This window comes from Balaenoptera borealis (assembly GCF_965194805.1).
Source record: "Balaenoptera borealis genome assembly, chromosome: X".
NCBI classification, from domain to species: Eukaryota; Metazoa; Chordata; class Mammalia; order Artiodactyla; family Balaenopteridae; genus Balaenoptera; species Balaenoptera borealis.
Genome location: NC_138881.1, coordinates 87688909 through 87714719, shown reverse-complemented (window position 1 = coordinate 87714719; position 25811 = coordinate 87688909). Strand labels below are relative to the sequence as shown.

At 40.9% G+C, this 25811-nt stretch overlaps 2 protein-coding genes across 5 annotated transcripts; both read left to right on the top strand.

The window, feature by feature from the left end:
• Positions 1–6814: 6814 nt before the first annotated feature.
• On the top strand, positions 6815–9172 carry BEX5 (brain expressed X-linked 5). Of its 3 annotated transcripts, none has more exons than XM_082376259.1 (3): positions 6815–6949; positions 8078–8144; positions 8577–9172. In XM_082376259.1, the coding sequence occupies exon 3, from the start codon at positions 8606–8608 to the stop codon at positions 8942–8944; it is 339 nt and encodes a 112-aa protein (XP_082232385.1). In that variant the 5' UTR covers positions 6815–6949; positions 8078–8144; positions 8577–8605; the 3' UTR covers positions 8945–9172. The 3 variants fall into 3 exon arrangements, with proteins under 3 accessions (XP_082232385.1, XP_082232384.1, XP_082232383.1); XM_082376258.1 differs by lacking the exon at positions 6815–6949 and adding an exon at positions 7131–7225; XM_082376257.1 differs by lacking the exon at positions 6815–6949 and adding an exon at positions 7566–7588.
• A 13333-nt stretch (positions 9173–22505) lies between these two features.
• On the top strand, positions 22506–25231 carry TCEAL6 (transcription elongation factor A like 6). Of its 2 annotated transcripts, none has more exons than XM_082376260.1 (3): positions 22506–22648; positions 23203–23269; positions 23638–25231. In XM_082376260.1, the coding sequence occupies exon 3, from the start codon at positions 23665–23667 to the stop codon at positions 24265–24267; it is 603 nt and encodes a 200-aa protein (XP_082232386.1). In that variant the 5' UTR covers positions 22506–22648; positions 23203–23269; positions 23638–23664; the 3' UTR covers positions 24268–25231. The 2 variants fall into 2 exon arrangements, with proteins under 2 accessions (XP_082232386.1, XP_082232387.1); XM_082376261.1 differs by lacking the exon at positions 22506–22648 and adding an exon at positions 23069–23092.
• The last annotated feature ends 580 nt before the right edge of the window (positions 25232–25811 follow it).

Genomic DNA, 25811 nt, shown 5'->3' with positions numbered 1-25811 from the left:
CGACAAAATCTTCAACATGGAATTACCCTATGACCCAGCAATACCTTCCTAGATGTATACAGAAAAAAACTTGAAAACAGGTGTTCAAACAAGAATTTGTATACATATTTTCATAGCAGCACTATTCATGATAGCCATTAGATGGAAATAACCCAAATGTCCATCAGCTGCTGCATTAATGAAGACAATGTGGCATATCCATGCAATATAATATTACTCAGCCATAATAAGGAATGAAGTAGTAAAACTACATGGGTGAACTTTGAAAACGTCATGTTAAGTGAAAGAAACCAGAAACAAAAGGTGATATATTGCATGATTCCATTTATATGAAATATCAAGAATAGGAAAACCCACAGAGACAGAATGCAGATTTGTGGTTGCCAGAGGTTGTGGGGAGGGAGTAATAGGGAATGATTGCTTAATAGATATGGGATTTTCTTTTGGGGTGATGAAAAAATTTATGCAACTAGATAGGGGTGATGGTTGCAAAACACTGTCAATGTACTAAATGCCACTGAATTGTACACTTTCAAATGGTTAAAATGTTGAATTTTATGTTAGATATATTGTATCTCAATTTAAAAAGAAAAATGGTTTCGGTAGTGTGGTAGAGATAATTCTAAGATACCCCCCACAAGATTCCAGACCCCTGGTTATTCTATCACATGCTAATCAAGGCACTTCTGCAATTCAATTTTGCACATGTAATTAAAGTCCCAAATGAGTTGACTTTAAAAGGTTAAGATTATCTAGGTGGATTGGACTTAATCACATGAACCATTCAAAAGTAGACAATTTTCTCCAGCTCTAAGCAGAAGTGGAAGTCAGAGCAATTCTAAGTGTGAAAGGGATTTGAAGTAAGGGCAGTTCTCTCTTGCTGTGATTGAGAGAACCACATGGTAAGATGTGAGAGCAATCTGCAGTTGCTGAGAGCAGTCCCTGGTTGACAGCTAGTAAGAAAACTGAGACTTCAGTCCTACATCCCCCAGGAACCGAATTCTGACAATAACAAGAATGTGTTTAAAAGCAGATTTTTCCGTAGGTTTGTCACCAGATGAGGACACAGCAAGCCAACTTCAGCCTTGTGATTCTCTGAGCAGGGAACCCAGCCTTGTTGTGCCTGATTTCTGACCTATGGAAACTGTGAGATGAATTTTGTTGTATATGCCTCTAAGTTTATGGTGATTTGTTACACAGCAATAGAAGACATGGAAATATGTCCAAATATACTGTTAAGTTTTTTTTTTTAAAGTCTCAGAAAACTATACATGGTTCAACTAAAATATGTGCATGCATATTGTGTTATTTTAGTAACATATTTTAATAAAGAAAACAACTTTTGTAATGTGTTTAAGATTGGGAAAGCCATTAGAATCTCCTTTATTTCTACTACAGAAGGGAGATTTATTTTAAACCATTCTTATTAATATTATCAAGAAAAACTGAGTTTTAATAGCATTTGGGTACAAAGCTTTCTTTAACAAAATCTTACTAAGCTTAACAAAGGGATGTTTTATATTAGCCAATAGAATTTTTTAAACAGTAATTTTCCCACTAATCTTTGCTGTATGACTCATGCTGTATTACAATGTTTCAAAATTTTTTAAAGCTTTTGAAGTAACAAAAGAACAAATAATCTTTTATGACCATGAAATTTTTCCAACTTTTAGCATTAGAAAAAAAAATTGTAATCATTAAAAAAAAAACCTAGTTGAGCGGTGAACAATAGTTTCTTGTGCTGAGTAAATGGGGAAAAATGTAGTGACTTTAAAACTATTTTTCTTCAAACTTTCATCTTGCTGTTAAGCATAGTTCTGTACCTTTCTTAAAGGAGAAGCTCACATTTATATAATTCTTCCCTGATTTAATAACATTTTCCTTTATATAAGTATATGCATAGAAAACGATTTCCAATAATATACACCAAAGTGGATGGTTTTATTTTTGAAAAACAATTCAATCATTAAAATTAAACAATTTAAAAATAACAGAGACTGAAATAAAAGTAGAAGAAACGGGGCTTCCCTGGTGGCGCAGTGGTTGAGAATCTGCCTGCCAATTCAGGGGACATGGGTTCGAGCCCTGGTCTGGGAAGATCCCACATGCCACGGAGAGGCTAGGCCCATGAGCCACAATTGCCGAGCCTGCGCGTCCGGAGCTTGTGCTCCGCAACAAGAGAGGCCGCGATAATGAGAGGCCCGCGCACCGCGATGAAGAGCGGCCCCCACTTGCCGCAACTAGAGAAAGCCCTCGCACAGAAACGATGACCCAACACAGCCATAAATAAATAAATAAACCCAAAATTAAAAAAAAAAAAAGTAGAAGAAACGGAAATTACAGATCAATGAGGGACGTGTGTGTGTGTTTGTGTGTGTCTTAACCAATTTCAGGGTTTACCAAAATAGATTGTTTGCGTGTACAGAAATCTTAGGGAAATGTATTCAGTTTGAAACTTTTCCCTTCAACCTAAAAATCTGTTTTTAAGTGTTACTCTATTTAGAAGCTATGTAACATCCTAAATATTAAAGAACAATTTTAAGTAATATTTCATCCTTGCTTGAGCTAAGAAAGTATTCCTATACATAAATACATACAAAATAAAACTTCTGAAAGACTATATAGCAAACACATGCACTTTCTACATTATTCATATCTGTATTACTCTACTTTTAAAAACCCAACCATTAAGGATAATAAAGATATTTAAAAATAGAAGTTGAACTACACTAAGAATTAAAGAAAATAAATCAGCAAATTAATGGGATAATTTTTAAAACCCATCAAAGTGTTTCCCAGACTTGCCTGATCTTATAAATTACCTGGGGTACTTCGGAAAATACACTCTCATGTCCCATCCGAGACCTACTAAGTCAGAACCTCCAGAGGAAGAACCTGTGTATCTAGGTGTTATTTCCATATCTAGGATGACATCCCAAAAGGGGCAGATTTGGAAAATCCTGGCAGATGAGGCTTAACAACAACAACAACCCTAAAAACTAAAAACAAATAAATGCAACAAAAACAAAATTTTGCTGTTCAAATGAAGAAGTACAAAGGAGCCATACACAAGGATGTTCACTGAAACTATGGCTATATTAGAAAAAAATAGGGAAAAAATTTAAATGTGCATCAACAGGAGAACAAAAAATGAATTACAATACAATTATACAACGGAATACTATACTGCTGTAAAAATAAAGTACCTACATCTATATATATATCAACATAGATGAATCTCAAAAACATGATTTCTAAGAAAAAGTAGGTTGTGTAAGAAAAGTAGGTTGCGTTTGTATGCATATATATGTGTGTATGTATATATACACATATATGTATGCATATATATGTGTGTATGTATATATACACACACATTTAAAGTACATAAAATAACTATGTATGTGTTTATATATATCCACATGTATGTATTTATTATATATATTTTCAAACTATATATATTATAAAAGTATGGATGTATGCTATATTCTCTCAATCTAGTTTTATATGATTCCAATATTTCATAAATTAGTATGATTGGTTACAACCTGTGTTGGTGAGGGTGTGAACAATCTTTTTGGAGGGCAATCTGCATATACACATTTATTGAAACAATATTGATTACTGTAAATATATGGAAATAATACCCATATGAGTCAATTGGGGATTGGTTAAATAAATTATGATAATTTGAACAGTTTTGAGACATTAAAAACAGGGAGAGTAATAAAATTGTTACTAACCTGAAAATATTTTTAAGCAAATAAATAAGCAAGTAGCAGACCAGCTTATGGTACATTATTCCATTAAAATAGATGCATGAATAAATTATGTATAATACTGAGTAGAAAACATTTAGTAAGATTATACACTAAAATATTTATCTTTATACAAGTTTATGTGTGTATATATATATATATCTTATATAAGAAATCTCCAAAGACCAAAACATAGGCTCATCTTTAAGAAAATTTTATATGGAATGAACTGAAGTAAATATTTTTAAATGACCATTCGATCTTCAGCTGACTCAAATGGTTCAGAAAATAATATGTCCTTCTACATGAAGAGAGAATGATAACGCAAATGTAGCAAAATGTTAAAACTGGGGAATACGGTGAAGGACACGTGGGGGTTCTTTGTGCTATTTTCAAAACCATTCTGTAATTTTGAGGCTATTTCATAATGGTAACAATGGGAGCTTTTAGGTTTGTTTCATTTTGTTTTTTTTCCTATGACATGGATTCCCAACCCTACCTAATATTAAGAATTGTGTAAAAAACCTAAATGCAAGTTCTCAGGCCTGGCCCCAATCTACTGAACTAGAATCTTCAGAGAATAGTCTGGGAATCTTAATCTCAGGTGTCTGCTGTGATCTGGCAGGTTTAGAAAACATTACCTGATGACTATGACAACACTTTTTTAAAGAATAAATGAAATAAGACAAAATGAAACAAAATATAAAATAAAACAAAAATTAAACAATATAATAAACTAGTGTTGGTGAACACATAAGCAAACAGGAATGCTCATACATTATAGGTGCCAAATTGGGACAATATTTTTCAAGGCCAATTTCTATGCCAGTTAAAAGCATCCATAGTCATGTACAGCAATGACCATTCTAGGAATTTAATACCTTCATATTATTATCAAAAATTTACGTACAAAGAAGTTCAATCAACATTGTGTCTCACAATGAAAACTACAGACAGCCCAATATCCATAAACATGGGAATGGATGTGTGTGTATTATCTTTATTTTGAAGGTAAATATTTGGGCTGATTTAGAGTAAAATGTGACTAGTATAATTCTTGAGGCAGGGATAAAAACGATATTGTCCTTCCACTTTATCTTATTTCTAAATTTTACTGAGGGCTTTTTCTGGCACCTTGGGAGCTTGCTCAGCCCAGGCTTAGGACAACCTAGATGTGCCAGAGATTTTAACATTCCTAGGGTAACATCCACCAATAAAGGACCCACATCTGTAGATAAATGCTCCAGTTTCCCATCTTTTATTGGGATAATTCTGAGGAGCATTGTACATGGTTCCTTAGACTTAGAGGGTCCCCAGCAGGATTGGACCAATTGTCTTTTGGCTATGTCTGTCTCTGGTGCTATATTTTTAAAAAAGCATTTTCATCCTAAAATTATATACAAAATAACATTTCTTATATACTATTTCAATGATTTATGTCTTTTTATCTAAATATTTAGTGTCTGTATTTAAGTGTATAACAGGAATAACACACTTCGTTTTTTCCCAATAGTTAACCAATTATCCCAGCACCATTTCTTCAGTAAACTAAGCTTTCCCCACTGATTCAAAATATTTCAATCAGATTACTAGTATTTCTCCATATTTGGGTTTGAAAATTGGCTTTCTCTTCTGCTTCATTTGTCCTATATTTATTCTGGTATAATATTGTTTTAATATTGTAGCTTCACAATACTTTTTACCTGTCAGCATAACTTTCCCAAATTACTGTTCTGAATTGTTGGAAGACCTCAGTGTTGCTCTATTTTAGAAGCTATGCTAGAGTCTTTTTGTAAAGTGAAGTTGTACTAATATAATTTAAATACAATTTAGAGGAGATGATAAATTTGTCACAGGCTCTCAAAATCTGAAAATCCACCATCAAGACTCCATTAGACTCACTGCCTTATCTCATAAAAGGACTGCACAGAGGCCCTTCATAAGGGAAACCAGCAGCATAGGTTTATATTTCAAAGTCCTTAAAAGGGGGTGAGGGTGCAGTCTGGAGGGTCTATATTTATAGGATGATTCAACAGCAGAAACATGTTGCCAAGTTTTTGCAACTTGAATCGGTTTTCAACTGAAAATAATTGTATTGTCTAATTATAACAACCCAAAAATGAATGCATGCTGATGGGGAACAGAACAAACAATCACCCACCCCTTCAAAAAGTAAATAAACAGAAAGGGAAATAATTAGAGTGAAAGTGTTTTTAAAAATGTTACCTCTGGGGGCTTCCCTGGTGGCGCAGTGGTTGAGAATCTGCCTGCTAATGCAGGGGACACGGGTTCGAGCCCTGGTCTGGGAGGATCCCACATGCCACGGAGCAACTGGGCCCGTGAGCCACAATTACTGAGCCTGCGCGTCTGGAGCCTGTGCTCCGCAACAAGAGATGCCGCGATAGTGAAGAGACCCGCGCACATAGTGAAGAGACCTGCGCACCGCCATGAAGAGTGGCCCCCGCTTGCCGCAACTAAAGCCCTGGCACAGAAACGAAGACTCAACATAGCCAAAAATAAATATAAAAATAAATAAATAAATAAAATATTAAATATCCTGTGTCAGTAAGTTTACCATTAAAAAAAAAGAAATGTTACCTCCTACCTATTTTCCAGACTCCCTAGCCTTGCACCCCCCTCCCCCGTCCCGGTTCCAGCCTGGGACAAAACCAACAAGACTGATAGGGTCAATTCTAGGCTTTACTTGCTGGTGAGTGGAAGGGAAAGAAGTGGGCATTTAATATTATAGAAGAGGAAGACGCAATTCTTTAAAAGCTCCAGCAGAAATCAGGACAAAGGCAAATACAAACGACAAAATATTATGACCCGTTTGGTGTCGAGGACGCTAAATAGGAAAATAAATAAATAGATAAACAAACAAACAAATAAATAGATAAATAAATAACGGATGGGCAGTACCCAGTGGTATTGGTGGGGGGAAGGTGGGAATGAGGAGAAAGGTGGCCCCGCCCACAACCCTCTGCAGCACCGCAGGTACGAACCATAATTGGGGATCTGAGCTCACAGTGACGTAGCCCTTACGAGACCTAGAGCCCGCCCTTGGATTAGTCTCTCCTCCCAGTTGCAGTCCTTAGTCGCTTGTGGCTGTTTGCCGGCTCGCTATTGCCTTGAAGACGGGCGAACCTGTACCCAGGAAGGAGGAAGTCGTAGAAGCTGACCCAGATTCTTGGCAGGTTGGAGGGCGCTGACTGGGGAGGGGAGTCGGGGCCTCAGGGCAAAGACCAGAGCGGGTCCAGGACTGGATTCTCTCTATCCCTTCCCCGATGTCCACACGTTTGGTGCAAGAAATGGAGGGCTTGGTGGGAGGAGATCAAGAGGGGCCAAGGGTTAAGAATGGGTACCAGTTGGTATCTCCTAGGAGGTGGGCGATCGGGCGACGCCTGGACGGGAAGGACCAGAAAAGGAGACGGCGAGGAAACGGCCTGATTCCTGCAGGGCGACGGGAGGGGGTGCGCAACGGGTGACCCTGGGTTGGGGATGGCGGACTCTGCATCGGGTCTAGGCCACCGTTCCCGGTATTTCTTCTCCACCCTCCTTCCATTTTGGAGCCGGAAATGGTGGGCTGCGGGAACTCCGGGGAGGGGTAGGGGGCGGGGACCGGGGCGGCTGCTGCAGAGGATAGGGACAGGGATTAGGTCTGGGAAGCACGTCCCTTCTGTGGAGGAGGCAATCGATCGGGCGGGCTACCGACTTCGGGATATAGGCGGGGAACGAGAAACAGTTTCTGGTCCCTGCAGGTCGGTGTAAGCGTGGGCGCTGCCTGCGGACCCTGGGGTAAGCCTGACAAAGCGCTGACGCTGCAGCGGGGACAGGTTTGCAATGCCCACGTTACCTCTTCGCCCTTCATCCATCTTGATGCATAAAATGGTGGGCAGTGGCCCGAGGGTGAGCTCCAGAAAGTCCACGGGGTCCCAAAAGGTCCTGGCAGATACCCAGATTGAAATTCTTTATAAGTGAACCGCGTAGCCACCCAGCAAGCTCTTCGGACTCCCCCGCCCCGCAAGTTGTCCATTTGCGTTCAAGAAATGGTAATTAGATGACGGGAAGGACGAGACAGTGGAGATAAGGGGCCTAAAGAAGAGGTGAAACTGGTTTGGAAATAATCAGCTTTGATTTCTTCTGGAAGGCAGGGTAGCGCGTCACAGGGCGGGAAAAGAAGCTGTGAGACAGGATGGAGGAGAAAGAGAAGGCAGCAACATACTTCTAGCAGAGTCCTAAACCAACAACGGAGCTGGTGTCCCCCGATACTGGTCCTTTAATCGAGTGATCAGTCCTGGCCATTGTCGAATTTCTGTCTGCAGGTCTTTAGGTCCGTTGGTGCAGCAGATTTCAAGGCTACGAGAGGAAGACTGCTTCTGATTCCTGCAGGTATGGGAGGTGCCTGGGACCCTTTGGTGTAGGGGTATCAAGGATCAGAACAGAATTTGGGGGACTCCCAGCCCTCCCTGCCCCCCTTAGTGCAGGAGAAACCTGGCCGAGTCTTTAGAAACTGTGGGCCTGTGGCTGGTGAGGGAAGAAGGGAGTAAAGGGGCAAGCTCTGGGGTGCCCCTGGAGGGCATACCAAGATCCCTGGAGGCTAAGACCTGGTTTTTCAGCGACGGTCCAGCCCACTACCTGTCCTACGTTTTTGTGCCAGGAGTGGCCCTGGGAATGATTTTCAGGGAAAATCGTGGGCTTTGGGGCAGGGCTAGATCTGGGGCACCCCTTAGAGGGCACACGAAGTCTCTCAGGTGGGAAAACCTTTGCTCACAGAGCTCTGAATCCTGTTGTTACAAAACATTCAATCCTTTTATCTACTAGGAAGAAGAAACAGGAAAAAAAATCTCAAGATGGAAAATGTCCCCAAGGAAAGCAAAGGAGAGGAGCAGGTTCCAGTGCAGAATGAAGAAGCCCACCCTTTGGGAGGTGGTGAAGGCCAAGAACCTGGAGGAAACATTAGAGGGGAATGGGCTCCACCTGCCCAGGATTTTAGAGAGGATATGCCCAATAGGCTTGTCAATAACATTGACATCTTAGATGGAGATGCAGATGATATGGAAAGGTTCATGGAGGAGATGAGAGAGCTAAGGAGGAAAATTAGGGAGCTTCAGTTGAGGTACAGTCTGCGCATTCTTATTGGAGATCCTCCTCACCACGACCATCATGATGAATTTTGCCTTATGCCTTGAATGCTGAGGTTAATAATCGTAAACCCCCCTGCTTCCCAAACTTGCATTTTCTTGATGTACCCTTTACTGTGAACCTTTCGTGTTCTGTCATTTTTTTGATTAGAGATTTAATTTTCACTTTTGACTTAGTCTGTAAGTTTTTCTGTCAGCAGGGGAGATTTTATCAACTTGCATGGAAAGATGTCTATTACATATTGTAAAGCTAATAAAGCCGTTTAGAAAGCAGTCTGTAGATATACTATCTCATTTAAAAGCATGCATATTATTTATATATTTATATATATATATATATATATATACACATCAGAATGCGTCTTTTTCTTCTTTTCTTTATTTTTTTATCTGTTTTTTCCTCATTTTTCCAAAATGAATACACATGTGTCAGAAAAAAATGTAAGATGCAAATAACTTACCAATCAGCTTATAAAGGGAATGGAGACAATAAATACTTGAGGCACAATTTAAAGACATAAATCTTATATTACCTCTGGATCTCTTATTTAGAAGCACAAACCTGGCAATTATTACAGATATGTTTCTTTAAAATCAGCCTATTCGTCTCTAAAATGAAGATAGTACATGCTTTATAGAGCTACCGTGGGAATCAAATGAGGTAATGACCGAACTCTGTGGCTGGCTCAGTCGACACATGCAAGGCCCAGCCCTCTAGGTGTCCTTCATATTTAGGTAAGGACCAAAGGAGTAGGCCTACCAGCAAGTCCAATTGACTGCCAGGTAGGAGACGCCTTTCTACACCTATGCTGCTGTGTCTCCTTTCCCTGGATAATGCCATGACTGCTAGGCACTCCTTCCCCTTCTGCTAGGTTTTCCTCCCTCCACTGGTCCCCACCACTGCTGATGTGCTGGAGTCTTAAAGGTGACAAAGACCCACTGATTTTTTTGCAGCCCTCAGTGGTCTGAATCCCCGGTTTGTCCATTCAGAAATGTGGAGAATGCCCCTTCCTGCTTTAGAGTTATACTTAATTCGGGTGGGTACTTCCCCAGTGCTGCTTAGGGATCCAAACAGCCCTTTGCGGTTTTTCTCAGACTTTTGTCCTCACCCCCCTTCCCCAAGATAAATCTGAGTGACACTCATGATAGTGTGCTCAGAATTCAACTATCTCTTCTATCCTCCCATGAATATGGCCCAGTCTTCTTGGGAGTCCATTTTCTGCATAGACACTGCTACAGGTTTCACTCTTTGCATACACAGGTGTTGTGGGGGTGGCTTTATGTCCCCAAGACTGTTCTGGTCCACACCACCCTCACCGCAGGAGTCCCTGGTAGTCTCTACTCACACCAACCTACATGGATCCAGAGCAGTTTCCCTCTTCCTTTACTTTGATTTTTGCTCTGCTCAATAAACCTGTAATCACAGATCAGTGAAACAGGCTGAGACTGGGGGTCCGGGAGATGGACCCTTGTTTTAGGACATGTTCCACCACCCAGTCATCACTGCTCCCTAACTAGACTGCCCTTCTTACAGTAAATATATTGTCTCATTTGTCCTGGTACCCTCAGTGCCTAGCACAAGGTCTGGTAAGTTGTACGGCACTGCAGGTAATTATAACTGAGTTGAAAGTCCTGCAAGCTGGGCCCAGGTTTGCCTCTGATCATTTGTGAGCAAGTGACTTCTTTTCTCTGCAGACTGTAGCTTGCAATTGAAAAAGGAACACAACGGAGAAAGCATTATACATCAGTTTCAACGCATGGACGTTGTAATTTTAATATATGTCAGTGTTTATCAACGTGTGTTATAAAGACCAGCTGCATCAGAATCACCTGTGAACTGGTTAAAAATTCAGGAAACTAGGTTTTACTCCACACCCACTGCATCCTACAAGTTCATCAGACATCTCTGGATTTAAAGTGGAGGCCCCAACTTTAGTTCAAGTTTGGACACTCCCCTCCTCATTATACACACACACACACACACACACACACACACACACACACACACACACACACATCAGACTTTATTTTACCACTAGGCCATCCCCTTTTTAAAGAGACAACTGTTTTATTTTTATGCTGTTATCTTTAGTGCATAGGTTGTAACCTTGGCTGCAGGCTTGAATTACCTCAGATTTTAAAGTGGAGCTCAGGACCCAATTCCAACCTATTGAATCAGACTCATTAGAAGTGAGATCAAAGGATCATTACACTGTAAAAGCACCCACAATGATTCTGATGTACATGTAGAGTTCAGAACAACTGGGTATAATTTGTCACTAAAATATCTTTGGTTTATTTTCTCTGCACTATCCTTGATTGACTGTGTGAGCCTAAGGAAGTCATTTCATTTATCTAGAATGTTTTTCTTGTGAAAGACGCATCACAGAGGAGGAATTACACCCCAAAATCAACACATGAGATCCTTTTAAGATAGTAATGTCAGTGCTCCTCGAAGTTTGCTAGCCTATCAAATGCTTCAGAATCACATGTGGAGCTTGTTTAAAATACAGAATCTTAGCCCCACACCCAAGAACCACACTTTGATAATGGTGCCCAGGTAACTGCATTGTTAACAGGCTCCCAGGCAATTCTGATGCACACTGGAGTTTGAGAATTACCCATGCACATATTTTTATCCCAAGTATATTGAGGACAAACCAATAAAATAACTAAAAGAAAATATAGATATATGTTAATCTGAATCCAAGGAAAAGATCAGAGAAGAGAAGGCCTGCCTATCTGAACATTAGAAAAAGAAGAAAAGATGAAACTATAAGGGGAACAATTGGTATATATTATGTAAAAATATTAAATATTCTGTAAAGCAAGACTATAAATAAAAGTTCAAGGGGAGGGTCTGTATGTCGTAATAAGATACTGAACATGTAATGCCTTTCACTCTCTTTACAATATGGGGAAAATATAAACAATAAAATTAATAAAAATTACATTCCTTTTGCACATTTAAAACCTTGCTTGAGGGACTTCCCTGCTGGCACAGTGGTTAAGAATCCACCTGCCAATGCAGGGGACATGGGTTCGAGCTCTGGTCCGGGAAGATCCCACATGCCACGGAGCAGCTAAGCCCATGCACCACAACTACTGAGCCTGTGCTCTAGAGCCTGCGAGCCACAACTACTGAGCCTGCGTGCCACAACTACTGAAGCCCACGTGCCTAGAGCCCGTGCTCTGCAACAAGAGAAGGCACCGCAATGAGGAGCCTGTGCACTGCAACAAAGAGTAGCCCCCCGCTCACCATAACTAGAGAAAGCCCACGTGCAGCAACGAAAACTCAATGCAGCCAAAAATAAAATTAATTAATTAATAATTAAAAAAAAAACTTGCTTGTAAGAGTCTGTCCTAGCCATTTTGGGTTTATCCATTAACAAAGGGGAGTTTATCTTCTTGTCTCAGGGAAAAGGTGGTAAGGTGAAAATAGGGATAAATACTCATTTGCCACTGAGCCTGCCACTCACCATTGGTATTGGTTTCCTGTGGCTGCTGTTTAAAAAAAAAACACACAACAGAAATTTATCCTCTCACAGTTCTGGAGACTGGGAGTCAGAAATCAATGTCTGGGCAGGGCCAGGCTCCCACTGGAAGCTCTACTGGAGAATCCGTTCATTGCAATGTAACCCCTATCAAAGCTACAATAATCAAAATAGTGTGGTACTGGCATAAAGACAGACATATAGGCCAATGAAATAGAATAAACATCCAGAAAAAAGCTCGCACAGATATGGTCAGATGATTTTCAACAGGGTGCCAAGACCATAAAATGGGAAAAGGACAGTCTTTTCAACAAATGGTGTTGGGAAAACTGGATATCCACCTGCAAAAGAATGAGGTTGGACCCTTACATTACACCATATACAAAAATTATTTCAAAATGGATCATAAACCTAATGTAGGAGGTGAAACTGTAAAACTCTTAGAAGGAAACATAGGGGGAAATCTTCATGATTTCTCCCTTTGGAAAAAGAATGTCTATTTTATGCCTATTTCACCACTGAATTTGGAAACATGTAATTTCTTAATTTCACAGGCTCACAACTGGAGAGGAGTTTTGCCTAGGAATGAATTATACCTCAAGTCTCATCCAGACATGATTTAAATGATATTTAGATGAGACCGAACTTGGAGTTGATGCTAGAATGGGTTAATGCTTGGGGCCTGTTGGGACTGGATGAAGTTGTTTGTTTTTTTTTTTAATATGAGAAGGACATGAATATTGGGGAGACAGAGGGTTAAATGTTAGGTACTGAACTGTGTCCCATAAATTCATAAGTTAAATCTCTAACCTCCAGTGTAGCTATATTTGGAGATGGGGTCTTTAAGGAGGTAAGTAAGGTTAAATGAGGATATAGGGTGGGGCCACAATCAAATATGCCTAGTATGCTTGTAAGAAGAGGAGGAGAAAAAGGCCAGATGAGGGTATAATGAGATCTGGAGAAAGCAAACCCGCTGACAACTTGATCTTGGAGTTCCAACCGCCAGAACTGTGAGAAATTAAATTTCTGTTGTTAAAGTCACCTAATCTGTGTATTTTGTTATGGAAGACCTAGAAGAAGACCAATACAAGTTATAACACAGATTGATGGCTGCCAGGGACTGGGGGGAGAGGGTGAAGGAGGGAAACTGCTTAGTGAATAAGGAGTTTTACTTTGGGGTGATGGAAATGCTTTGGAACTAAACAGAGATGGTGGTTGCACAACACTGTGAATGTACTAAATACCACTTTATTGTTCTCTTTAAAACGGTCCAATTTTCTAGATTTTTTATTGTGGAAAAATATACATAATATAAAAATTACCTTTTAACCATTTATAAGTGTACAATTCAAGGGCATTAAAGTACATTCACACTTTTGTGGAAGCATCACCACTATTCATTTACAGAAATTTTTCATCATTCCAAACTGAAACTCTGTACCCATTAAACAATAACTTTCCATTATTCCCTTCCCCACAGCTCCTGGTAACCACTATTCTACTTTCTGTCTATATGAATATGACTATTCTAGGGAATTTACATAAGTGGAATCATACAGTATTTGTCTTTTTGTGTCTGGCTTATTTAACTTAGCATAATGTTTTCCAGCTTCACCCGTATTATAGCATGTAGCAGAATTTCATTCCTTTTTAAGGCTGAATCATGTTCTATTGAATGTATATACCACATATTATTTATCCATTCATTTCTCAATGAACAACTGTGTTGCTTCTCCCTTTTGACTATTGTGAATAATGCTGCTATGAACATGGGAGTACAGATATCTGTTTAAACCTCTGCCCTCAATTCTTTTTTGAGTATATACCCAGAAGTGGAATTGCTGGAATATATGGTAATTATATGGATTTTTTTAAAGGAAATGACAGTTTCCCACAATAGCTGCACCAATTTACATTTCCACCAGCAGTGTACAACTGTTCCAATTTCTCCAGATCCTCACCAACACATTATTTTCTGAGTTTCTTTTTATAGTAGCATCCTAATGGATGTGAAGTCATATCTCACTGTGGTCTGGGTTAACATTTCTCTAATGTTGAGCATCTTTTTACATACTTTGGCCACTCATATATCTTCTTTGAAGAAATGCCTATTCAAGTTCTTTGTCCAATTATTAGTTGGGTTCTTTTTGTTGTTGTTGAGTTGTATGAGTCCTTTATATAGTCTCGATATTAACCCTTTATCAGATATATGATTTGCAAATATTTCCCAATCCTGTGTGTTGCTTATTCACTCTCTTGATAGTGTTCCTTGATGCACAAATTATTTAATTTTGATTAATTCAAATTGTCTTAGTTCTGCTGCTATAACAAAATAATATAGACTGGGTAAATTAAACAATAAATACTTATTTCTCACGGCTCTGGAGGCTGGGATGTCCAAGATCAAGGTTTTGGCAGATTCAGTGTCTAGTGAGAGCTCTCTTCCTGGTTTGCAAATGGCTGATTTCTTGCTGTATCCTTACATGGTGGAGAGAGAGAGAGCTCTGGTCTCTTCCTCTTCTTATATGGACAATGATCCCATCATAAAGGCTTCACCTCTGTGATCTCATCTAAATCTAATTAGCTCCCAAAGGTCCCATCTCCAAATGCCATCATATTGGGGATTAGGGCTTCAATATATGAATTTGGGAAGGACACAAACATTCAGTCCATAGTATTCCACCCCTGGTTCCCAAAATCTCATCTAAATAGTATCTAAATGAGATATGGGTGGGATTCTAGGTGTGATTCATCCTGAGGCAAGATTACTCTCCATCTGTGAACCTGTGAAACTGAATAATTTATGTGCTTCCAAAATACAATGTGGAACAGGTATAGGATAGACATTCTCATTCCAAAGGGAGAAATAGGAGATTAGAAAGGGGTGATGGGGGACTTCCCTGGTGGCACAATGGTTAAGAATCTACCTGCAAATGCAGGGGACACGGGTTCGATCCCTGGTCCTGGAAGATCCCACATGCCGTGGAGCAACTAAGCCCGTGTGCCACAACTACTGAGCCTGCGCTCTAGAGCCCACGAGCCACAACTGCTGAAGCACGTGCGCCTAGAGCCTGTGCTCTGCAACAAGAGAAGTCACTGCAATGAGAAGCCCGTGCACCACAATGAAGAGTAGCCCCTGCTCGCGCAACTAGAGAAAGCCCATGTGCAGCAACGAAGACCCAACACAGCCAAAAATAAATAAATAAAATAAATAAATGTATAAATAAAAAAGAAACGTCACATGCAAGAAGCACCATTAAAAAAAAAAAAAAAAAAGAAAGAAAGGGGTGATGGGTCCCAAGCAGGTCAAAACCTAGCAAGGTAAATCCCATTACATCTTAAGGCATGAGAATAAACCTCTTTGGTTCCATGCTCTGTCCTTTGAAGTTTTGTTATTTTTCTGAAAAGTTCATCAGCCACTGCTTCATGTTTATTCCTGCACAGTGTCTTCTCAAAGCTCTTGTTTATTTTTTTTAGTTTTGAGTGTGCTATTGCTGTATTCACTGTTCTAAGATACATACTTTAAATGGGAAATGCCTGAGAGATCTCCTTCTAACCCCTCCTTGTTATTCGAATGTGACCTCAATAGGTTTCCAATATGTTCACTTTCCCTCTGACATGGGACACGACACCCAGAAAGGTCTTCCTGGCATTGAAGGACAAAAGGCCACTGAATCTAGTAAGACCTGACTCTTGATCAGTAATGCTTTCAGAGAAAAATTTTGATCAAAAGTGTGAAAATATGAAAACTAATAAACAAAAACCTCTTTTAAAATGGACTCAGGGAGCCAGAACGGAAAGCTCTCATGCCCTACCACTCAAAGTCAATTGCAGACCCAACAGAAAGAGAAGTAACTTTACATCCCCAATAGGAAGAAGGTTACTACTTTACTACCCAGCAGGAGGAAGGAAGAATATCTCCTTGCCTGGTACAGCTCAGCCAATGAGAGATTGTCACAGCTCAGCCAGTGAAAAGCCACTACACTTTGAACTCTCAATTTCCTCCAAAGGACTCTTTGTATATAACAGCTCCTCCCAACTCCCCCTTCTACTCTATTAAAGAGTATTCCTCTCCTCTGTTCTCCAGACTTTGCCTGTGGTTTGCCATAGCTTACATGTCCCGAATTGCAATTCTTTGCTATTCCTGAATAAATCTATTCTGTTGGTAAAATAACTGGCTGTTTTGGGACTTCTCTGGTGGTCCGGTGGGTAAGACTCCATGATCCCAATGCAGGGGACCAAGGTTCGATCCCTGGTCAGGGAACTAGATCCCGCATGCATGCTGCAACTAAGAGTTCACATGCCACAAGTAAGAAGCCCACACACCACAACTAAAGATCCCGCATGCCACAATGAAGATCCCACATGCTGCAACTAAGATCCGGTGCAACCTAAAAAATAAATAAATAAATATTTAAAAAGTTAAAAACTGGCTGTTTTATTGTTTTAGGTCAACAGCACCAATTATCTAACTATTTTGTTTGTGCTTTGGGTGCCATATTCAATAAATAATTGCCATTTTCAATGACATGAAGTTTTTCCCACCTTTTTCTTCCTTGGTGTTCAAAGTTTTAGTTCTCATGTTGAGATCGTTGATCCATTTTGAGTTAATTTTTATAAACGGTGTAAAGTAAGGGTCCAACTTCATTAATTTGCATGTGGATATCCAGTTTTCCCAGCACTATTTGTTGAAAAGGCAGTTTTCCCCCCATTGAATAGAAAGTAACTGGAATGAGAAATTCACTAGAGCACCTCATTGGTGGACTGGCTGATGAAACAGTCAGTGATATTGAAGATAGGCGAATAGAGATTTTTGAGTCTGAGAAACAAAAAATAAATAAAAAATGAAGAAAAGTATACAGACACAGAGAACCTTGAGACACCATCAAGCATACCAACATAGACATAATGAGAATACCAAAAAGAGATGAGAAAGAGAAAATGTCAGGAAAATACATTCAAAGATCAAATACGATGAAAAACACTAATCTATAACTGACTTCTAATCAGAAATCATGGTGATCAGAAGACAGTGACACATCATTTTCAGAATGTGGAAACAAAATGACTGTCAACCAAAATTCCTTAACCAGAAAACTCTCCTTTAAAATTAAGGATTAATTAAGACTTTCCCAGATAACAAATACTGAGAGAATTTTAAAATATTTAGTACTGTTCTATAAGAAATACTAAACAGAATCCTTCAGGTTGAAATGAAAGGACACTAGATGGTAACTTGAGTCCACATGAAGAAATGAAGAGCACTGGCAAGATAACTAACTAGGTAAATATAAAAGACAGAGTGGTAGGCCAAATAATGGCCTCCCAAAATATATGCATGTCCAAACTCTGTAACCTATGAATGTTACCCTATATGGCAAAAAGGGACTTTACATTTGTGATTAAGTTAAGGATCTTGAGATGCAGAGATTATTTGGATTATCTGGGTGGACCCTAAATGCAATCACAAGGGTTCTTATAAGAGAGAGACAGAAGGAAATTTTAAGCAGAAGAGGAAAAAAGTGATGTGATGATGGAAGCTGGGAGACATTTGAAGATGCTATGCTACTGGCTTTGGCGATGGAGGAAGGGGACACAGTCAAGGAATACAGCCCTAGAAGCTGGAAAAAGGCAAGAAAATGGATCCTCTCCTAAAGCCTCCAGAGGCAGTATAGCTCTGCTGATACCTTGGTTAAACCCCATGAAATTATTTCAAATTTATGAAGTCCAGAATTATAAGAGAATAAATTTCTGTTGTTTTAAGCCAGTAAATTTGTTGTACTTTGTTACAGCAGCAATAGAAAATTAATAGACAGTATATGTATATTTGTTTATAACTCTTTCCTCTCCTATTTGATTTAAATAGGATAATTATAAAACAGTGTTCATGGGCTTATGATGGCTAAAGATGTGGTTTCCATGACAATAATACCACAAAGGAGGAAGGAGGGAATGCAGGTATATCAGAACAAACATTTTTATACCATTGAAATTAAGTTAGAATTGACAAAAGTAGATTGTTTTAATCTAAGATATTAATTTTAATCCCTAGGGTAACCACTAAGAAAATATTTTTTTAAATATTGTTAAAGAAGCATCAAGATAATTAAAATGGCACAAAGATATTTTTCTATCTTTAAAAAAGAATCAATAGTGGAGAAACAGAGGAACAAAAAAGGCAGAAGACATATAAAAACAGATAATAAAATGGCAGATATAAATCCTACCTTATCCATGTTTATATTAAATGCAAATTGATTAAATGCTCCATTCGAAGGGAAAAATTTAGCAGAAAGGGAAAAAAAATCATTATCCAATTATACACTATCTAGAAGAAAAACATTTTAGGTTCAAAGAAAGAAATAGAATGAAAGTGAAAAGACAGAAAAATATATACCATGCAAAGGGTAACAAAAAAGGAGTGGCTATTTTTAATAGCAGATAAAATAGACTTTAATACAAAAAATGTTACTGGAGAACAAGAAAGGTGTTTATAATGATAACAAGATCAATCCATAAGGAATATAAAAAAATGAACATATATGAACATCAAAATACTTAAAGCAAAAACTGACAGAGTAAAAGGAAAAAACAGACACTTTGATGATAACAACTGCAGACTTAAAAAAGACAATATCAAAATTTGATGTAACAAGTAGAAAGAATATCAACAAAGAAATAGGACAGTTGAATAAAACTACAAACCAACTAGAATAACAGACACCTACAGAATACTCCAAGCAACATCAGAATATACATTCTTGTCAAGCACCCATGGAGCATTCTCCTGGATAGATCATATACTAGGCCATAATAAAATCCTATATAAACTTAAAAGGATTGAAATCATACAAAGAATATTCTCTGATCATAATGGAATTAAATTAGTAATCAACAACATAAGGAAATCTGGAAAAGCTACAAATACATAGAAATTAAACAGTATACCTCCATTTAATCAGAAGAAATCATAAGAGAAATTATAAAGTACTTTGAGATGAATAAAAACAAAAACACAACATACCAAAACATATGGGATGTAGTTAAACAGTGCTTAGAGGGAAATTTATAGTTTTAAATTCTTATATAAAGAGAGATGAAAATCTGAAATCAATCATTTAAATTTCTACCTTAAAACACTAGAAAAAGAAAAGCAGCTTAAACCCAAAGAAATCAGACAATTAGAGTGGATATAAATGAAATAGAGAATAGAAAAACAATGGAGAACATTATTAAAACGAAAAGCAGCTTCTTTAAAAATATTTTTTTTTAAAAAACCTACAAACCTATAAGTAGACTGCCAAGGGAAAAAGGATGAGGATTCAAATTAACGAAATCAGGAATGAAACAGTGGACATCACTCTCAATTCTATGGGTTTAAAAAGGATTATAGGATAATACTATGAACAACTGTATGACAACAAATAAGACCAGATAGATGAAATGGACAAATTCACATAAAGACACAAACTACCAAACTTGACAAATAGAAATAGAAAGAAAAGTAACATTACTGAAAGTGGCAGGGTATGGAACTCCAGGACTTCATCCCCTGGCCCCCAAAAGCAATTAATAAACTGGTAAAAACTATCAGAATCAACTTTTGCAGAACTCTGGAATCTAGTCAAAAAAATTACAACTGGGGGAAATTTGGTGCAGAAAGAAGCTCCTGCTTTGTGGCAAGAAATTTTAAACTGCCTGTTTACCATCATCCATGCCCCAAATTGGCAGTAGTTTGTGGATGGCAGCCCACTATCCTGGTTAAGATTGCTAGTGACAGGAGGAGGAATTTGGATCCTATTCTCATAGAATTGTGTTTGATCTTGATCTGTCTGGTGGCGGCCTCAAGGACAAGCACAAAATTTCCCTTTGTCACAGTAGACTGAGGGCATTCCCAGGACTGGAGCTGGAACAGTTGCTTCCTGGGTGGCATTTGCCAAAAGTATTTAAAGTCATAGGTATTGGCCACAGCAGCCTGGGGCAAGGAACAACATTTGGGATAAGCAACAGACAGACTGAGAAGCCTAGGTAGGAAGCGTTAGGGAAAAGAGATACATGGCGAAACAAGCACTTTTAAACACTCACATATACTGGGGAATCAAGAAGCTTATGTACATGCCCGAGATAGAACACATGCTGAGAAAAGGCCACAGAAGACCCTAAGCATTCACCTTAGTTGGCCTTCAGGCTCTGCACAAGCAGAAAGTAAAGCATTTAAAAAGTGCTCCAGCGCAGAGCTCATCTGTAAAGACTGGGAAAGTAGTTTCTTTTTTCTTTTGTTGGCTGTAGGCATTTAAAGTAACTCTGTCCGAACACCAGTTGACCACTGAGCTAATGAAACACAGACTTCAGTGGCCAAATATGACCAAAAATGCAGAATTTAAAAAAGTATTTTTTAAATGTCTCTAAACAAGGAAACAATAACCCACAACAGAGAGCAACAAATCCTGTGAAGTGGGGGAATCTGATTTCTAGAGTTGACACTTGCTAATATTCAAAACACTCAGATTCCAACACAAATTATGAGGTATATAAAGAAATGAGAAAGTATGCTCCATTCACAGGAAATTTAAAAAATTATTAGAAACTGACTGAGAAAGTTCATGTATTGGACTAACTAGGCAAAGATTTAGATGAATTGTCTTAAATATGCTCAAAGAGCTAGAGGAAACCCTGGACAATGGACTAAAGGAAATGAGAAGAATGCCTCAGAAGATATAGAATATCAGTAGAGAGATAGAATATAAAGAGAATGAAACTATGAAAAGAAACTAAACAGAACTTCTGGAGCTTAAAAGTACAATAACTACAATGAAGAGCTCAGTAGAGGGGTTCAACAGCATGTCTGAGCAGGGAGAAGAATGAATAAACTAACTTGAGGACAGGTCAATTGAGATCCTTCAGTCTGAGCAGCAGAAAGTGAAAAGAATGAACAAAAATGAACAAAACCTAAGAGACCCATGAGACACCATCAAGCATACTAACATATTCACGATGGGAATCCAAGAAGCAGAAGAGAGATAGAAAGGGGCGGAAAGAATTTTTGAACAAATAATGGATGAAAATTACTCAAATTAGAAGAGAGACAATAATCTGTGCATCCAAGAAGTTCATTAATTCCAATCAGGATAAACTTAAAGAGATCCAAACCAAGACACCGTATAGTCATATCATCAAAACCAAATATATGGCACTACACTGTAGCAACTATAATATTATCAATTTTCTAGTTTTTGAGTTGGGTCGTGGTTTCACAAGTGTGAAAGAGGAAAGGGAAGGGAAGGGATGGAAGGAAAGGAAAGAGGGTCAACACGGGTCAATGATAAGAGTAAGCTGTGAACCAAGGATTTTGATGAATCTGTTCATCTGTGGTCCATAATTTTAAATGTTTTAATGCATCCTTTTTTCTTTTTTAACATTTTAGCAGTCTGACATTCTCTGTAGATGAGAATAGGTTAAACGTTGGAGTGCAAGTTTCCAGTGTGGAGAGAAGTGAACAGAGAAGGTGAGAAGGAAGTTGGTAAAATCAGTTTGGGGTTATGGATTTTGAGGTCCCTCAGGGACATTCAGGCGGTGGTGTCCAATAGACAGTTGGCAAAGAAGGTCTGAGACTCAAGGGAGGGAATAACCTGGATATGTAGATTTGGGAATCATCTGTGTTTAGAGGGAAATGAACAGAGACCAGCCAGGAAGAGAGAACACGTGGGCCGAGAAGAGCAGAGGCTCAGGACATAGCTGCTACTAAAGGAGGCAGCGCAGCTTCCTGGCGGACACCACCACCAGCGCTCTGGAGTCAGGCGGAGCTGGTCTTGAAAGCGGGCTGTGGGGCTCCGTGTGGAGCGCTCTTGGAGAAGTAGGGTACCCTCCCTGTGATCAGCTGTCACAACTGGGGATAATGGGCATCTCAGAGGGATGCTGAGCGAGGACCTGAGAGGCGCCAGGTAAAGCACCTGCAGTCAGGAAGCCTCCCCTGACCTGCTCTGTCGGTAACTCCTCCTTCTCCAACCACCCCGCCCCCCCACAGTCCTCAGCTGTACGGTCCTTCTGGGATGGGGGTGACGGGCGGGGTGCAGGGGGAGACCGAGCTCCGGTGACGTGGCGCTCACGTGACTGGCCGGGCACCCTGCAATCGGGTCCCGGCGCCGTCCGCTCGCGTTGCCCGCGCGGAACCAGCTCCCGGAGCTGCCCAGGCGGCGGGCGAGGGGCGAGCGGGCTTAGGCGAGCCAGAGGAGGCGCAGGCCCGGCCCGGGCGCTGCAGGTCAGTGTGAAGGTGGGCGCTGCTGGCGGCCCGGGTTGGGGTGGAAGCGGATGGGACTAGGATCCGGGAGCAGCGGGGAGAGGGGAAGGGGTCCCGAGATGGGTGAGGAGGGGCACGGGGCGCGGCGTGGGCAGGTGGGGAGGGAGGACCCTGCAACTGGCCCCGCCGCCTCCTCGATGCCCCTCCTCTGCGCCCTCCATCCATTTTCGAGCCTGAAATGGGGGGGGGGGGACCGGGCGGAGGAGCAGTGCGACCGTGAAACGTAGACAAATTCTGCAAATAACCCCCCTCTCACACTCTGAGCCTATGAGGAAATACTGATCTCCGCGTAAAGGGGTGGGGGCGGGGCGGGTTGCCTGCCGGGGAGGGGTCCCAGCGACCCAAACATTTTGTAAAGCATCCTGGTCTGGTCCTGAGGCCTGACAAAAAGATATGGCGACTGAGGTGCGGGGTCAGGGGAGGTCAGGGGGAACCGTTGGATGAGGAGGGCCCGGATTCAGGAAAGGAACCTCAATCCACTGACCGTGCAGCCCCTCTCTGTCTCCTGTCTGCAGGTCTGCGTGTCTGTTCTCAGCACTCTGCAAGGCTAGAAAAGGAGGAACCTGTCCAGAAACCCTGCAGGTCAGTGAAAGGAGGGAGAAGCACTGGACAGGCACGGGGCTGGGGGCCGGGTGTGGAGGGCGCAGCTTGGGCAGAATTTGAGGGCCCCACTGCCCATCCCCCCACCATATGTAATATACACACTTCCTGCCACGCTGAAGGGTGGTACAAGGTGGCAGGGCCTGCCAGGGAAATGGTTGGCTCTCAGTGCAGGAGGAATGGTGGGGTAAAGGGTGGCCAGAAGGCACGCTAGGCTGGGCCAGGTCAGGGGAACGCTGACAAGGGTGAGATGCCAGTACTATCCGGACCTGCATTCCACCCCCAAGCCCTCAGTCTCCCTTGTTTCCTCTTGTCTCTCTCCCCCCACCCCACCCCATCCCATCCCCCAGGACAGGAAAACGAGGGGACATCTCAACATGGAAAAACCCTGCAATGGAAATGAAGGAAAGCTGGAAGGCAAGGGAAAGCCAGAAGATGAAGTAGAGCCTGAAAATGAAGGAAAGTCAGATGAGGAAGAAAAGCCAGAAGTGGAGGGGAAGACAGAACACGAGGGAGAGCTCCAGAATGAGGGACAGCCAGAAGATGAGGGACAACCAGAAGATGAGGGGAAGCGAGAAAAGCAGGGCAAGTCTGAAGCTGAGGGAAAACCACACGGTGAGGGCAAGCTGGAATCCCAGGCAAAGCCAGAGAGTCAGCCGCGGGCTGCCGAAAAGCGCCCCGCTGAAGACTATGTGCCCCGGAAAGCAAAAAGAAAAACGGACAGGGGGACGGACGATTCCCCCAAGGACTATCAGGACAACTTACAGGAAAGGCATCTGGGCAGTGAGGAGATGATGAGAGAATGTGCAGATATGTCAAGGGCTCAGGAAGAGCTAAGGAAAAGACAGAAAATGGGTGGTTTTCATTGGATGCAAACAGATGTACAGGATCCATTCACCCAAAGGGGCCAACGGGGTGTCAGGGGAATGAGGGACGGAGGTAGGGGCCAGAGGGGCTTACATGATATCCCATATCTTTAATGCCTTTGGCCTTCAATTCTGACTCCTCTGATGAGAATATCGCTGACCCTGCTTTCCCTGGCAGGCATTTGCCAGGCTATGTGCTTTAACCTTAAGCTGATACTTTGCTTTAGGTGTCACTCTCATTACCAGCAGCCTTTTGATCCAACTACAGTGCTCTCTGTGTTTCAGTAGGGGATTTTCACCCACGTGCATGGAAGAGATGTTCATGGTACACTGTAAAATAACATTAAAGAAAAAACAGTTTTCAGAATGGAATATATAGATAGCATCAAACCATTTTTGTAAAAGTATAAATGTTTGTGTAATGCATCTGTGCACAGAGAAAACTAAAAATTAAGTGATGTTTTTTTCTTGAATGGTAGCCAAAAATAGGTCTCACTTGCACTCAAAAATAAGTCCAGTCACCTGATGGTACCTCCATGCCATTCCTCTGCAGATGTGCCCATCCCCATGTCTTCTCCTAGTTGTAACCATGTCAATGGGCACTGCTATCCCTTCTCTGAGGCCTTTACCGTCCTATGGCTCCCACCATGTGTGATTCTTTATCTTTCTTTTCTTTGCTCACTCATCTCCACTTTTTCCTAAATGATATGCATTATGTTAGTCATTAAAAAACAACTAAGGGACTTCCCTGGTGGCACAGTGGTTAAGAATCCACCTGCCAACGCAGGGGACACAGGTTCGATCCCTGGTCCGGGAAGATCCCACATGCCGCGGAGCAACAAAGCCCATGCGCCACAACTACTGAGCCTGTGCTCTAGAACCTGCGAGCCACAACTACTGAAGCCCGCGTGTCTAGAGCCCATGCTCCACAACGAGAGAAGCCACTGCAATGAGAAGCCCACACGCCACAAAGAAGAGTAGCCCCTGCTCGCTGCAACTAGAGAAAGCCTGCGTGCAGCAACGAAGACCCAACGGAGCCAAAAATAAATAAATAAATAAATTTACTGGGAAAAAAAAACTAAGACCAGAAAACAATACATGATAAGTGATTGGACTGTTCAGTGAGTTTATGAGAGCAATGAAGACACAATATTCCTGTTGTTAGAATGTACAATAACAGGTAAAACTCATATTAACTCTGGTACCCAGAGCTAGAGGAATCAACTTGGCAGTTATAACAGACACACTGTTGTAAGGGTCAGTGTTGTCATCTGTAAAATGGGGATAATATTTGCCTCATGGGACTGCCAAGTGGATCAAATGAGGTACTGAGTATATGAGATGTGTTGTGACCTAGCCCCCACCAGATACCTGGGGGAGGAACGGCTCCTATACCACTCTCATGCAGTAGCAGGTACGTGGATGGAATCAGACTCTTAGAGGAGGCCTGAGGGAGGTCTCACTTGTGCCCAGGAACAAGTTCAGGCAGCTGAGAGATAGGTGCCACCCTCTCCGGGATACTGCCATGTCTGCTGGGCACTGTGCCTCTTCTCCTGGGTCCTGTACTCATTACTGATACTGTGTAATGAGTTGGAAGGTGTAAGGTGCCAAAGCCATATCAATTTCTCTGGAGTCAGTGCCCACCTACCCTTGACCTC